Raw genomic sequence first — 14,069 nt, forward strand, 5'->3', positions numbered from 1 at the left:
TGTCCCCCCATTCCATCCCTGTCCCCATCCCTATTCCTGTCCCCATGTCCCCATCCCTGTCCCCATCAGTCACAGCAGGGTGCTGGCTCAGTTTTGTGGTAGTTTTGTGCCTCCAAACAAGCTGTAATTTAGATCTAAAAATAAGTGAGGGGGAAGGTGCTGAGCTGCTGGCACACCCAGAGCAGGGCTGTGCTGGGACAGGTGCTGTGCCAGCCCTGCAGGGGTCCCAGCCTGGCCATGGGGGTCCCTGCACTGCTCAGGTTTTGTGGGAATGATGTCTTGGTGTCCCCTCATCTCCTTGTCACCCACGTGGGTCACCAGGGGTGGCACAGCCTGAGGTCCTGCCTGTGTCCCTCTTTCTGACAGCACTTTTTTTGGGGCTGGACCCCCTTTTCCTACCACCTGGCATTTCGGGGTGCCTCTCTTTGGGGATGCCCGTGGTGAGGGGGTTGCAGCTGCGAGCCCTCCCTGTGCCACGCCCCTGTCCCTAACGCTGTCCCTCTGTCCCCAGCCTGCCTTTTCCGCTACAATGTCCTCTCCCTGGTCTACCTGCTCTTCCTGCTGCTCCTGCCCTGGTTCCCGGGGCCCTCCCGGCGCTTCACCACAGGTAAGGGGCTCACCTGGGCTGGGCCAGCTGGGGTGGGCAGCAGGGCAGCTGCCACCCCCCTCCTGCAGGCACCTTGCTGTGGTTTCAGCTGCCTGGGCAGTGTGGCTCCGTGTGGAGCCTCTCTCTGTTAATTATAGCCCAGCAGGGCTATGAATAGCCCTCCTGCTCCACTTTGCAGCCTTATTAACCCAAAACCTCAGAGCTGGGCTGTGTGGGCACACCACGAGCAGCCCCTCCACCCTGCCCAGGGGTGTGGTGGCTGCAGGGGGTCACCCACACCGGGGCAGGTGCCCAAAATCACCCCCTGTGCCCAGCCTGGACCCCACCCCCAGCACCTGGCACGGCCACAGCTAAAAGCTTTCCCCTCTGAATATTTCATGGGCTGCACAGCCCTGCATCCCAGCACTGCCCAGAGCCTTGGTGGGGATTTACAGGAAAAAACAAGTGGAGGGGAAGCTGCTGGCCCGGGGCTGGCTCACAGCTGTGGTGGGCTCGCTGCCCAGCCCTCCCCCTGGCCAGGAGCACGGGCACAGGGCCTGGGGCACAGGGATGGGGTACAGCTGCAGCTGGTGGAAGGGCTGATGGGTTTAGGGTGGGAGAGCCTCCTATGGGGTGTTCCAGCAGGGATGGGGATGCTGGCTCACCCCAGTGTGGTCCAGGAGGTGCCAGCTGGGTGCTGCAGGGTTTGGCTCTTGGGGTGTCCTTGGGCTGTGCAGGGTGAACAGAGCCCTGGTGGGATGCTGACCCTGCACAGTGCACCCTTCCCAGCCCTTCCTGAGGGTGCAGGGTCCCTGCTGGGGTTGTTGGTGTCCCTGGGAGGTGGGTGACAGCTTTGCCTGTGTCTCTCAGGTCACACCACCCGCATCCTCAAAGCTCTGCTGGGGACCAGCATCATCTTCCTCCTCGCCCACCTGGTTTTCCAGATATGTCTGTACACCCTGCCTGTCCTGGACCAGCTGCTGGGGCCCAGCTGTGAGTAGGGGGTGTCTGTGCCCACCCACAGCCCTGCACCCTCAACCTGGTGACATGTGGCACCCATCCTGCTGCTGCTGAGGGTCCCAGCCATGTGCCAGCTCTGGGGACATCCTGTGCCATGCCAGGGTGTCTGCTGGGTGCCCACTGTACTGGGTGGGAGTGTTCTCTGCCCCACTCAGTGCCCCCTCCTTCCCACAGGCAGCACCTGGGAGGTCCTTGCTCGGCACATTGGGGTCACCAGGTAAGGGCAGCCTGATGTGTGGGGCTGGGGACTGGCAGTGGCTGGGGGGTCACCCCTGAGCCCCCCCTGCCCTGCTCTCCCCCCCCAGGCTGGATTGGAGCGACATTCCCAACTCGGTGAGGCTGGTGGCACCCGATGTTGGCATCCTGCTGGTCTCATCCCTGTCCCTGTGCCTGTGTAGCCGCCTCAACCCTGACACCTCCAGACGGGATCTCGAGTCCCTGGAGTCCTCTGAGTGGGTGAGAGCCACCCCCAGTGCCATGGGGGCATCCCACCATGGGGGCATCCCACCATGGGGACAGCACATGGGGTGTCCCTGTCCCTTTCCTGGGCACAGCCTGGGGCTTGGCATGGGGACACCCCCAGTGGTCAGGGATGCAGTTTGGGGCAGTTTTGGCCAGCTTGGAGGGCTTGGTCATTGTCACAGCTGAGGGTGACTCAGCCATGGAGGAGTGCCTGTGTTTGCTCTGGCATTGCCACAGGGATCGTGACAACCAGCTGGGACAGTTTGGGGTGGGCAGTTATGGGGTGCTGGCCTCCAGCTCGAGCCCTCTGGGTGCTGTGCCATGCTGTGCCGTGCTGTGCCATGCTGTGCCATGCCAGCCCCACCTGGCAGTGCCAGCAGGTCACGGGGTCACTGTGCTTGTGGCAGACACACCCCAGTGACACCCCAGCCCTGCTCTGGGGACTCCCCACCCACCCAGGCTGCCGTGCTGGGCTGTAACCAGAGCACTGGCCAGCCTGGATGCCTTTGCTGTGAGCCCAGGGCTGGGGAGGCAGCCTGGAAAAAAGCTCAGTGCTGGGAACAGGGATCCCTGAGCCAAGACTAACAGCCCTGACGAGATAAACACGGCCAGGTGCCGGGCACTGTGCCCACCTGGGCAGCCAGCCCTGCCCTCCCCTGAGCAGGGAAACTGAGGCAGGGCCTCAGCAGCTGCAGGAGCTCACAGCAGGCTGCATTGGCAGAGGGAAGGGAAGGACTCGGGGCGGCAGCGGCGCGCGGCCGGCAGGGAGCGGCGCCTGAAGAACAGGCTGAAGGACAAAGCTCACTGGCTGCTCTGGGAGGCTGGCAAGGCCCTGGCCATCCTGCTGCTGGGCTTGGCAGGTGGGCACGGGGGGGAGGATGCTTGGTGCAAAGTGGGGATGCTCCATCCAGGGTGGTTGTGGTGCTCAGTCTAAGGGAAAGAGTGTTTGGTACATGGGGGGAGGATTTTCCATGCAAGGGGAAAAGCTCAGTGCATGGAGGGAGGGATGCTTGGAAAACAGTCTGAGGAGAAGGTCTTGGCTTAATGCTTGGTCTGAGGGGGACAATGTTCAATCCAAGGGAGAAATCTCACTCCAAGGGTCAAGTGCTTGATGTATGGAGGAAGAGATGCTCGGACTGGGGAGGGAGGGGATGCTCAGTCTGAGGAGGGAGGATGCTCATTCCAAGCAGGTGGTCTGGGCACAGATTTAGAGTCCAAGGGGAAGGAGGTGCTTGGTCCAAGGTGCAGTGCAGGGGAAGGGATGCTTGCTCTGAGGAGGAATGCTGGCTGCACTGGGATGTCCAGGGGCTGTGGGCTGTGCACTGACCTCTCACGGGGTGCTGCTCCCCAGGGATCATGCTGCCCTCTGCCTCCTCCTGTGTCTACTTCCTGCTCTTCGTGGGGCTGTGCACCTGGTGGTCCTGTCACCTACCTGGTGGCCACCGGGCCTTCAAAGTCCTCTGTGTGCTCGTGGGCATCTACAGTGCCTGCCACCTGCTGTGCCTCTATGTCTACCAGACCCCCTTCGTCCAGGGGCTCTTCCCACCCCCCACTGTGTGGGCACGGTGAGTCTGTGGGGTGCCAGCTGTGCCCTGGGCTGTGGGTGACCTGTCCTGTCGGGGAGGGCAGCCAGAGCATCCCTGTGGTGCCAGCACAGGGCTGGGACCCCAGCTGCTGGTGCTGGCTGGTGGGGGGTTAATGCCACCTCCTCTGTCCCCACAGGGTGTTTGGCTTCAATAACATCATCCTGTACTACAACTGCTCCCAGCCCAACACCCTGGAGCTCAACACCAGCTTCCCTTGGCCTGTCTATGCCAACCCTGGTGTGCTGCTGCTGCTCTACTACGCCGTGACCACGGTGGTGAAGCTGCGCTGGCAGGATGCCAAGGTGAGGGGTGACAATGGTGACAAGGTGTGCTGGCTGCCACTGCCCCAGCCCTGGGAGGTGTGCAGGTGTGGTGCAGGGGGCTGGGGCACAGTCCTGCTCCCCAGGGGTGGCAGTGGGTGCCCTGAGCTGGCTGCTGTCCCTCGCAGAGAGCAGTGACACCGGCACAGCCGTGCCCCAGGGACCTGGTGGAGATGGAGAGCTGGTCCAGGGACACTCAGCAGGCAGCTGAGGACTCCAAGGTGGGTTTGGGGGGGCTGTGCAGGGAGTGGGTGTGGGAGGGGGGTGTCAGGGTGGGATCTGAGCCCTCTCTTCCCTCAGCCCATGCTGTCCCCCAACGCTGGGAGGCCGAGCAGCAGCGACAACAGCACCGTGCACATCCTGAACCCGTGTAAGCCTGAGCCCAACCCCTCCCAAACCCTGCTGCAGCCTGGAGTGCCCCCTGCTCCCCTTCCCCACCTCCCAAACCCTGCTGCAGCCTGGGGGTGCCCCTGCTCCCCTTCCCCACCTCCCAAACCCTGCTGCAGCCTGGGGTGCCCCCTGCTCCCCTTCCCCAGCCCCTCCAAAACCCTGCTGCAGCCTGGGGTACCCCCTGCTCCCCTTCCCCAGCCCCTCCCAAACCCTGCTGCAGCCTGGGGTACCCCCTGCTCCCCTTCCTCAGCCCCTCCAAAACCCTGCTGCAGCCTGGGGGTGCCCCTGCTCCCCTTCCCCACCTCCCAAACCCTGCTGCAGCCTCGGGGTGCCCCTGCTCCCCTTCCCCACCTCCCAAACCCTGCTGCAGCCTCGGGGTGCCCCTGCTCCCCTTCCCCACCTCCCAAACCCTGCTGCAGCCTCGGGGTGCCCCTGCTCCCCTTCCCCAGCTCCCCAAAACCTGCTGCAGCCTGGAGGGGATATCTTACCGTCCCTCTCCCCAAACCCTGATCCAGGGGAGTCTCACCCTCCCTCTCCCCAAACCCTGATCCAGGGGTATCTCACCCCTCCTCTCCCCAAACCCTGATCCTGGGGTGTCTCACCCTGTCCCCAAACCCTGATCCAGGGGTGTCTCACCCCCTCTCTCTCCCCAAACCCTGATCCTGGGGTGTCTCACCCTGTCCCCAAACCCTGATCCAGGGGTGTCTCACCTTCCCTCACCCCAAACCCTGATCCAGGGGTGTCTCACCCCCTCTCTCTCCCCAAACCCTGATCCAGGGGTGTCTCACCCTGTCCCCAAACCCTGATCCAGGGGTGTCTCACCCTGTCCCCAAACCCTGATCCTGGGGTGTCTCACCCTCTCCCCAAACCCTGATGCAGGGGTGTCTCACCCTGTCCCCAAACCCTGATGCAGGGGTGTCTCACCCTGTCCCCACGCTCTGCCTGCAGCCCGGGGCCGGCTGGCGCTGCCCGTGCCCCGCCGCAGGCGCCCTGCAGCCTGGCTGCCCCTGCACACCCTGGGCCGTGCCCTCATGAAGCAGAGCTACGTGTCTGCCCTCATTGCCATGATGGTGAGGGGCTGGGGGACACTGACACTGGGGGGGGACACAAATGGGGGGGACACAGACACTGGGAGACACTGACATGGTGAGGACACAGGCATTGGTAGGGGATGCAGGCATGAGGGGGACACAGACATTGAGGGATACAGACTTTGGGAAGGACACAGACATTGGGAGGGACACAGACATGGAGGGGACAGAGACTGGGGGGGACACAGATATTGGGGGACACAGAACCTGTTGGGGGTACAACCCTGGGGGAGGGACACAGATGTGGTGAGGACACTGACATGGAGGGGACACTGACATGGAGGGGACACAGGCATTGGGGGGGACACAGGCATTGGAGGGACACAGGCATTGGGGGGACACAGGCATTGGGGGGACACAGGCATTGGGAGAGACAAAGACATTGAGGGGCCTCATGGTGGGGACAGGCATTGGCAGGGGACACAGGCATTGGGGGGACACATGGTGGGGACAGACATGGAGGGCACACAGGCATTGGGGGGACAAAGGCATTGAGGGGACACAGGCATTGAGAGGACACAGATGTTGGAGGGAACACAGAATTTGGGAGGGACACAGACATGGAGGGGACACAAATGAAGGGAACACAGACTTTGGGAAGGACACTGCCATGATGGGAACACAGACATTGGTGGGAACACAGACTTTGTGAAGCACACTCCCACAATGAGAACACACACCCTGAGAGGGACACACAGCCATTTTACATCCACCCCTCATTCCCCCAGGTGTGGAGCATCTTCTACCACAGCTGGCTGACCTTCGTGCTGCTGGTGTGGGCGTGCCTGGTGTGGACGGTGCGCAGCCGCCGGCACTTTGCCATGCTCTGCTCGCCCTTCCTGGCTCTCTACGGTGTCACCCTGTGCGTGCTGCAGTACGTCTGGGCCATGGAGCTGGACCCCGAGCTGCCCACCCGTGTCAGCTTCCTCAGCCTGCGGCCCCTGGGGCTGGTGCACCCCGACTACCCCTGCCTGACCCTGGGGGCCAAGGTCAGCCCCACGCTGCTATGGGTTATTCGTTTTTGTTTTGTCACACTCGGCATTAAAAGCTTGATTTTTTTTTTTTTTTTTTTTTTTTTGGATTCGGATGTTTAGTAATTTGTATTTGTATTATGTTGTTGCAGGCTGTTTTACGGTATTTTAAATTAATAAGTTAAAAATTGAGATTTTTTTTTAAGGGTTAACTAATTAAGTAAAGCTACTTGCATTATTTTTTTTTACTTATTACTAATAACATTTTTTTACCTTTTTTACTTTACTTTTTTTAAACTTTCCCCCTCTTTCCCCCTCTTTCCCCCTCTTTCCCCCTCTTTCCCCCTCTTTCCCCCTCTTTCCCCCTCTTTCCCCCTCTTTCCCCCTCTTTCCCCCTCTTTCCCCCTCTTTCCCCCTCTTTCCCCCTCTTTCCCCCTCTTTCCCCCTCTTTCCCCCTCTTTCCCCCTCTTTCCCCCTCTTTCCCCCTCTTTCCCCCTCAACCTAATAACTAACTACTTATTACATAGGTTAGCTACCTGCAATGCAGTTTTTTTCTTTAATTACAAAATATTACTTAGACTCGTGAAGAAGAAGGATTAAGCTTCTACTCTAGAACTTTATATATATATATTACTACATTTTAATACTTTAAATTCTGTGATATCACACATAGTATAATACAGTGTCGTTTGAAAACTACACGCTCTACTACAAACTACACACTCACAATCTTAATTCCGTCATTTAATTTTGGAAGCCTTCTCCAGCTCCTCAGGCCCACAGCAGCGTTTTGTGGGGGGTCAGTGCAGAAAGTCTGCAATTCTCAGTTTGCAGGGTTTCCATCAGCACTGTCCCCTGTCCCCACAGCTGCTGCTCACCCTCACCTTCTGGATGCTGCTGCGGCAGTTCGTTAGGGAGAAGGTGCTAACGAGGAGATCCCCGGCCACGCTGCTGGTGGGGGTGCCTGCCATGGATGCAGGTGAGCTGCTGTCACCTCTGCCCCCCACCCAGCACCCCACAGCTGTGGGGGGACCCCCCCATTGCCCCCAGCCCGGCTCCTGCAGCCCCTCGTGCCCCACAGACACCAGGAGGATGCGGGATGTGCTGCAGAGCCTGGGGGAGATGCTGCACAATTTCTTTGCCAAGTTCTGGATCCTGCTGTGTGCTGCCAAGTTCATCGTGGTGACCTTCACCGGCCGCCTCGTGGTCTTCAAGATTTTCTACATGCTGCTCTTCCTGCTCTGCCTCATCCTCTTCCAGGTAGGCAAACTGCAGGCTCCTGGGTCTGAGGTTAATGCCTCCACTCTTCTAGGCACTAAACTTCACCAGGTAATTCTCTGAAAAGTTGCTAAAAAAGTTACTTATTGCAGAAGCACATCAGTCTCCGAGGCACCGTCACAAAGTCCATGCTAAGTTAGTTTAAAGTCCCAAGTTAAAGCAGAAGCTGTCCCCAAATGTCCTGGCAGGGCTGATGTCAGTGCAGCAGCTCTTGTTCTTCTCAGGTGTTGATGGCTGTAAAAGCAGTGGCAGCAAAACGGGGGGCAAAAAAAGGCAAAAGCACCAACTCTCCCTGTTGCTAACTCTTATATAGGGTTTTCTCAACAAGCTAAGATGATATTTGGGGCCTTTTAAAACACTATAGCTCCTACTAAAACTTACTGACGCTTTATGTCTAAGTGGCTTAATATACTTCAATCCATCCAAGGGCTTTAACTCAATCTCTGCACGTTGATTCCTCCTTGAGGGATTCAGAGGATCCCCTAACTCACTGACTCCCAACCCTGGGAGCTGTGCCATCCCCAGGGTGGCCCTGCTGATGTCCCTGTCCCCACAGGTGTACTACAGCCTGTGGCGCAAGGTGCTCAAGGGGTTTTGGTGGCTGGTGGTGGCCTACACCATGCTGGTGCTCGTTATGAACTACACCTACCAGTTTGATGACTTCCCCATTTACTGGAAGAACCTGACGGGCCTCAATGACAGCCAGTGAGTGTCCCCCACCCACCCTGAGGTGGCACCAAGCTCTGGGGACACCGAGGCACGGAGCAGGATGGGGTGGGATGGGTGTGACCCTGTGCTGACCCTCCTCTCCCCATCCAGGCTGAGTGACCTGGGCCTGGAGCACTTCAGCATCTCGGGGCTCCTCTCTCGCATCCTCATGTTGGGTTTCTTCCTGCTGGCCTGCACCCTGCAGCTCCACTGCTTCCACAAGCCCTTCATGCAGATCACCGACCCGGCGCACATCTGTGCCCCCTCTCCATCCCCCTGCCACATCCCCAGGTGGGACCAGCGCTGGGTGACCCCCCTGCACCCCCAGGCTGCCATCCCTGCTCTGAGCCCCCCTTCCCACAGGTCTGAGGAGCTGCAGGGGAGCCGCCTGCTGCGGGATGCAGCTGCTGCCGAGACCAGAGACTCTGCCCAGGCCAGAGACTTCGACACAGAGTCCCTGGGTACAGGGCAGGGGAGGGGGATGGGCTGGGATGGGCTGTTCTCCAAGCCAGGGGGGACCTGGGAGGGGTAGGGAGTTGGATTTGGGTTGATATCTAAGAGTGGGAGGGTATGAAGAGATGGACTGGGGCATGGAAGAGAATTTTGGGGTATGGATTGGGGTGTCCTACAAGTCTGGGAGGGTGTGGGGATGCATTGGGGTGGCCTCTGAGCCAAGAAGGGGCTGGGAGGGCATGGGGGTGGATTGGGGTGTCCTGAAAGCTGGGATGGGACCATAGTAGTGCAGGGATTTATTGGGGTCTCCTCCAACTCTGGAAGGGTACAGGGTGGATCAGGATGCCCTTTGAGCCAGGAAGAGGCTGGAGGTTGCAGGGATGGATGGGGTGGGGGGTTGTGGAGTGGATTGGGGTGTTCTCTGAGCAAGGCAGGACACCGGGGATGGGTTGGGGTGTCCATGAGGGTCCGTGTCCCACAGAGTCCAGCAAGTGGGGGCTGGTGCTGGAGCGCCTGGTGGTGCTGGGGCGCAGCTTCTCAAACATGGTGACCCGCGGGGAGGTCTTCATGAGGCGCGTGCTGGAGCTCCACATCGTCAAGATGGTGGCTCTCTACACCGTCTGGGTGGCCCTGGAGGAGGTACCCTGGGTGTGCAGGACTGGGGTGGGGTGCTCAGCTGGACCCCCAAAGTGCTGACACAGCCCCTGCCCCAGGTCTCGCTGATGAACTTCTTGCTGGTGCTGCTGTGGGCTTTGGCCATGCCCTACTGCCGCTTCCGCCGCATGGCCTCGTGCCTCTCCACCATCTGGACCTGCATCATCATCGTCTGCAAGATGCTCTACCAGCTCACGGTCGTGGAGCCCCACGAGTACTCCAGCAACTGCACCCAGGTGTGCCCAGCAGGGCTGGTTTTTGGGGGGTTCCCTGGCTGCAGGGGGGGTCTGGGGGGTCCAGGGTGTCACAATCTGCTCAACCGCAGTGGGAGTCGTGATGGTTCGTGTGACCCCAGGGTGCAAAAGGCAAAAGCAAGAGGCTCAGGTTTTATTCAGCAGAAAGCAGCAATGCAGTTTATTGCATGCCAGCAATTAAGTTTTGCAATGGAAGAGAGAGAGAGAGAAAGAGGTAAAGGAAACAAAGTAAAAGTGAGGGGAGAGAGAGGATGGGGTTATAGATACCAACAGAAGGAATGCATCCTCGTGGTCATCTGACAATGGACTCATCTTCAATCCATTGGGGAGAAAGAGATCTTAAAGTCTCTTCAGGAAAGTCACTTTTTATAGTCCTTTTTCAAAGCAAGTGGCCTCTGGCCAAAAGGTGGGGAGATTTATGGGCTATTGTGTGTGGAGATCATTGCTCCAAGAAGCAGGTGCAGGAACAGGGGGCTATAAACAGCACCTGCTGAGAGCAGTGTGCCATGGCAGCACCAGGCACAGCTACAAACAGCCCTGGGCAAGCACCAGGCACAGCTACAAACAGTCCTGGGCAAGCATCCACCTTGGCCAGGCCAGAACTCAGCTCCAGAGCGAGTGGTGTGGTCCCGGGTCTCAGTCTCTGATGATGGTCATGAGGCAGATCAGAGAAACTTGGACTGACTCTACACAGGGGCACTGACCTGGTGCTTCCCTTGGCAGCCCCTCCCCAACAGCACCAACCTGACCCCAGAGGAGCTGGGCAACTCCACGCTGTACCGTGACCTCGTGGACCCTGCCAACTGGTTCGGCATCCGGAAGCACTACCCACCCTGGGGTTATGTCAAGGTGGGCATGGGGATGCTGTGGTGTCCTGGTTTGAAGGACAGGTGTCTGCCAATGAAGGCAGAAGCTTCTCTTTGAAATGGAGAATGTAAACACCCTTCCCACAAATTATTGTATTTTTGACATTAAGGGGCTCTTAGGTAAAGGTTGGGGAATTAGGAATAACAATTCTTTACTAGGAAAATTAAAATAGAAATACAGTATTACAAAGAACAATCCCAAACACTGCCAGAGTCAGAATCCAAGCTGACACAGTCAGTCAGGGTGGTGGCACAGTCCCATTCAATGGTGGCTGCATCTTCCTGCAGTGGCAGATGTGGTTCAGCTGGAGCAGTGCTCCTGGAGAAGGTGCAGTTTCCTCTGAAGGTCCAGGGATGATGTGGAAAGGTTCAGTGTTTCTCTGGAATCCAGAAGGTTCCTTGGTGTCCAAAATCTCAGTTTTTATCAGGGTAGGAAAGGCTTGGCTCCTCCCCTGGCTGGAGCATCTCCCAGTGGGATGATGGAATTTTATCAGTCATGCACTGGGACTCACTGGCCATGAACAGGAGATATCTCCTGGAGGGAGGATGGGCTGTGGGAAGATAAAGATGATTGCCCAGCTGGTTTAAAGATGGCCCATTAGCAGAGAATGTGTGTCACAGTGATAAGGGTCACTGCCACACCCAGTCTTTAACAATGGCCCATTAACAGGAGATATCTTCCACAGTGATAAGGGTTTACTGCCACACCCAGTTTTAGCAATGGCCCATTAACAGGAGATATCTCCCACAGTGATAAGGGTCACTGCCACACCCAGCTTTTAACAATGGCCCATTAACAGGTGATACCTCCTGGATGAAGGGTGGGTCATGGGAAAGGTAAAGAAGATTGCCCAGCTGGTTTAAAGATGGCCCATTAGCAGATAATATCTGCCAGGAAATAAGGAAATCACTACTCTACCTGGCTGCAACAGATGGTGACAGAATCCACAATCTGTGGCCAGAATTCCTGGCCACATCAACCCGACACATGTGGGGACCCCCTGGGGGGATGGATTCCTGTTCCTGAGCCTGTTGCTGGCTGTTCCCCCTGCAGAACCACCTGCAGGTGCTGCTGCTGCTGGTGTTCGAGGCCGTGGTGTACCGGCGGCAGCAGTACCACCGCAAGCAGCACCAGCTGGTGGCCCCTGTCACCGAGACCATCTTCGAGGACATCTCCCGCCAGCACCTTGACGATGGCCTCGTCAGCTGTGCCAAATACTTCATCAACTACTTCTACTACAAGTTTGGCTTGGAGGTGGGAGCGTGGGCTCTGGGGAAGAAACAAGGTTTTTGGACAGTGTTTATGCAGAAGTTGATTTATTGTTTACTTTTTACCTTTAATTATGCATATTAAGACTAGTGTTTATGCAATTATGCATTTTTTTGATTGGTGCCTTTATGCTGTTTACTCTCTTTGCATGGGCTTTTTAGGTATGATGATTGGTGGCTGTGTAGAACTTTTATTTAGTTTTTTTTTCATCTTGGTATTTTGTTTTTCAGCTCTTTTAATTCAGCAGAATTTATGTTTCAGTGGCTTTGAAGGGTCTTAATAAGTTGCAGAATAACACTTAAAACTGCCTTGTGTTGGGCACTAGTTGTAAATATTGGTTTAAGCTAAGAAATGTACAGAAAAACACTTAACCAAGTGTGTGAAGAAACAGCAAAATATGCAGAAAAACAGGCAGCAAAATAGAGAGAGAAACAGCTAGATATATTTTGGCTGGTGTATAACACACAGACTAAGGCTCGGACTTGCTCAGACACAGCACTGTGGCCCAGACTTGCTCAGTGTCACTACAGGGAGGGGTCGTGGTGCTGGCACCATCCCAGTGCTGAGCCCTGCACCCCTCTGCACCCCCAGATCTGCTTCCTGATGATCGTGAACGTGATCGGGCAGCGCATGAACTTCCTGGTGATCCTGCACGGCTGCTGGCTGGTGGCGATGCTGACGCGGCGCCGGCGCGCGGCCATCGCCCGCCTCTGGCCCAAGTACTGCCTCTTCCTCGTCATCTTCTTCCTCTTCCAGTACCTGCTGTGCCTGGGCATGCCTCCTGCTCTCTGCAAGGGTAAGGGGCACGCTCAGCTGTTCTGTAGGGTGCAGTTTGCCTGGCCTGGCAATGATTGTGGCCCCTTTCTCCCCCAGACTATCCGTGGCGCCGGAGCAGCACCATTCCCCTCAACTCGGCTCTTGTCAAGTGGCTCTACCTGCCTGACTTCTTCCAGGCTCCCAAATCCACCAGCCTCATCAGTGAGTAGCCCTGTCACCCTATTCCACCCCTTGTGTCCCCAAAACCTCTGGGCCTCCGTGGCCATCCTGCCTCCAGGAGGGGGAAGGAGCTTTAAGAATCTCCACTGCACTGAAAGTAGAGCTTAAATCACACACACCTCATTGGAGAAGTAGTCAGGGCAAACCCCACCTCTTTTTGGGAGAACTTAATTATTTTCCCACTTCCTTTTGGGAAAAGAAGAGACCTGGAGATTTGGTTAAAGAGGAGGTCTGGGAAAGCCACACCTGGTGGAGGGAATTCATGGGCTCCACATCCTGGGCAGGAGTGTCCTGGGATGCCCCACGCCTCATGGAAGGGTTTGAGGATGTCCTGGCTTGAAGGACAGGTGTCTGCCAATGAAGGCAGAAGCTTCTCTTTGAAATGGAAAATATAAACCCCTTTCCCCCAAATTGTTATTATAATTTTGAAATTAAGGGACTTTCAGGCAAAGGTTGGGGAATTAGAAATAACAATTCTTTACTAGGAAAATTAAAATAGAAATACAGTATTACAAAGAACAATCCCAAAACTACTGCCAGAGTCAGAATCCAAGCTGACACCCGTCAGTCAGTCAAGGTGTTGGCAGCAGTCCCATTCCATGGTGGCTGCATCCTCCTGCAGTGGCAGATGTGGTTCAGCTGGAGCAGTGCTCCTGGAGAAGGTGCAGTTTTCTCTGAAGGTCCAGGGATGATGTGGAAAGGTCTGGCTTTCCTCTGGAATTCAGTGGAAAGAAGGTCCCTTGGTGTCCAAAATCTCAGTTTTTATCTGGGTAGGAAAGGCTTGGCTCCTCCCCTGGCTGGAGCATCTCCCAGTGGGATGATGTAATTTTATCAGTCATGCCCTGGGTCTCAATGGCCATGAACAGGAGATATCTCCTGGAGGGAGGATGGGCTGTGGGAAGATAAAGATGATTGCCCAGCTGGTTTAAAGATGGCCCATTAACAGGAGATATCTCCCACAGTGATAAGGGTCACTGCCACACCCAGTTTTAGCAATGGCCCATTAACAGGAGATATCTCCCACAGTGATAAGGGTCACTGCCACACCCAGTTTTAGCAATGGCCCATTAACAGGTGATACCTCCTGGATGAAGGGTGGGTCATGGGGAAGATAAAGATGATTGCCCAGCTGGTTTAAACATGGCCCATTAGCAGATAATATCT

At 56.7% G+C, this 14,069-nt stretch overlaps 1 protein-coding gene across 1 annotated transcript in view; it reads left to right on the top strand.

The window, feature by feature from the left end:
- The window catches only part of PIEZO1 (piezo type mechanosensitive ion channel component 1 (Er blood group)), a 29,800-nt gene that overhangs the window by 4,803 nt on the left and 10,928 nt on the right, over positions 1-14,069 (top strand). The window contains exons 2-23 of the mRNA XM_079316305.1: positions 512-607; positions 1,457-1,579; positions 1,781-1,823; positions 1,912-2,062; positions 2,790-2,928; positions 3,420-3,633; positions 3,791-3,956; positions 4,103-4,195; positions 4,275-4,381; positions 5,278-5,434; positions 6,184-6,444; positions 7,294-7,405; positions 7,508-7,686; positions 8,261-8,409; positions 8,524-8,703; positions 8,776-8,873; positions 9,347-9,504; positions 9,579-9,755; positions 10,497-10,622; positions 11,694-11,894; positions 12,501-12,705; positions 12,783-12,887. Of these exons, the coding sequence (XP_079172431.1) occupies positions 512-607; positions 1,457-1,579; positions 1,781-1,823; positions 1,912-2,062; positions 2,790-2,928; positions 3,420-3,633; positions 3,791-3,956; positions 4,103-4,195; positions 4,275-4,381; positions 5,278-5,434; positions 6,184-6,444; positions 7,294-7,405; positions 7,508-7,686; positions 8,261-8,409; positions 8,524-8,703; positions 8,776-8,873; positions 9,347-9,504; positions 9,579-9,755; positions 10,497-10,622; positions 11,694-11,894; positions 12,501-12,705; positions 12,783-12,887 (3,240 nt within the window). The remainder of the gene's footprint in view (positions 1-511; positions 608-1,456; positions 1,580-1,780; positions 1,824-1,911; positions 2,063-2,789; positions 2,929-3,419; positions 3,634-3,790; positions 3,957-4,102; positions 4,196-4,274; positions 4,382-5,277; positions 5,435-6,183; positions 6,445-7,293; positions 7,406-7,507; positions 7,687-8,260; positions 8,410-8,523; positions 8,704-8,775; positions 8,874-9,346; positions 9,505-9,578; positions 9,756-10,496; positions 10,623-11,693; positions 11,895-12,500; positions 12,706-12,782; positions 12,888-14,069) is intronic.

Source organism: Erithacus rubecula (genome assembly GCF_903797595.1).
Source record: "Erithacus rubecula genome assembly, chromosome: 12".
NCBI lineage: Eukaryota > Metazoa > Chordata > Aves > Passeriformes > Muscicapidae > Erithacus > Erithacus rubecula.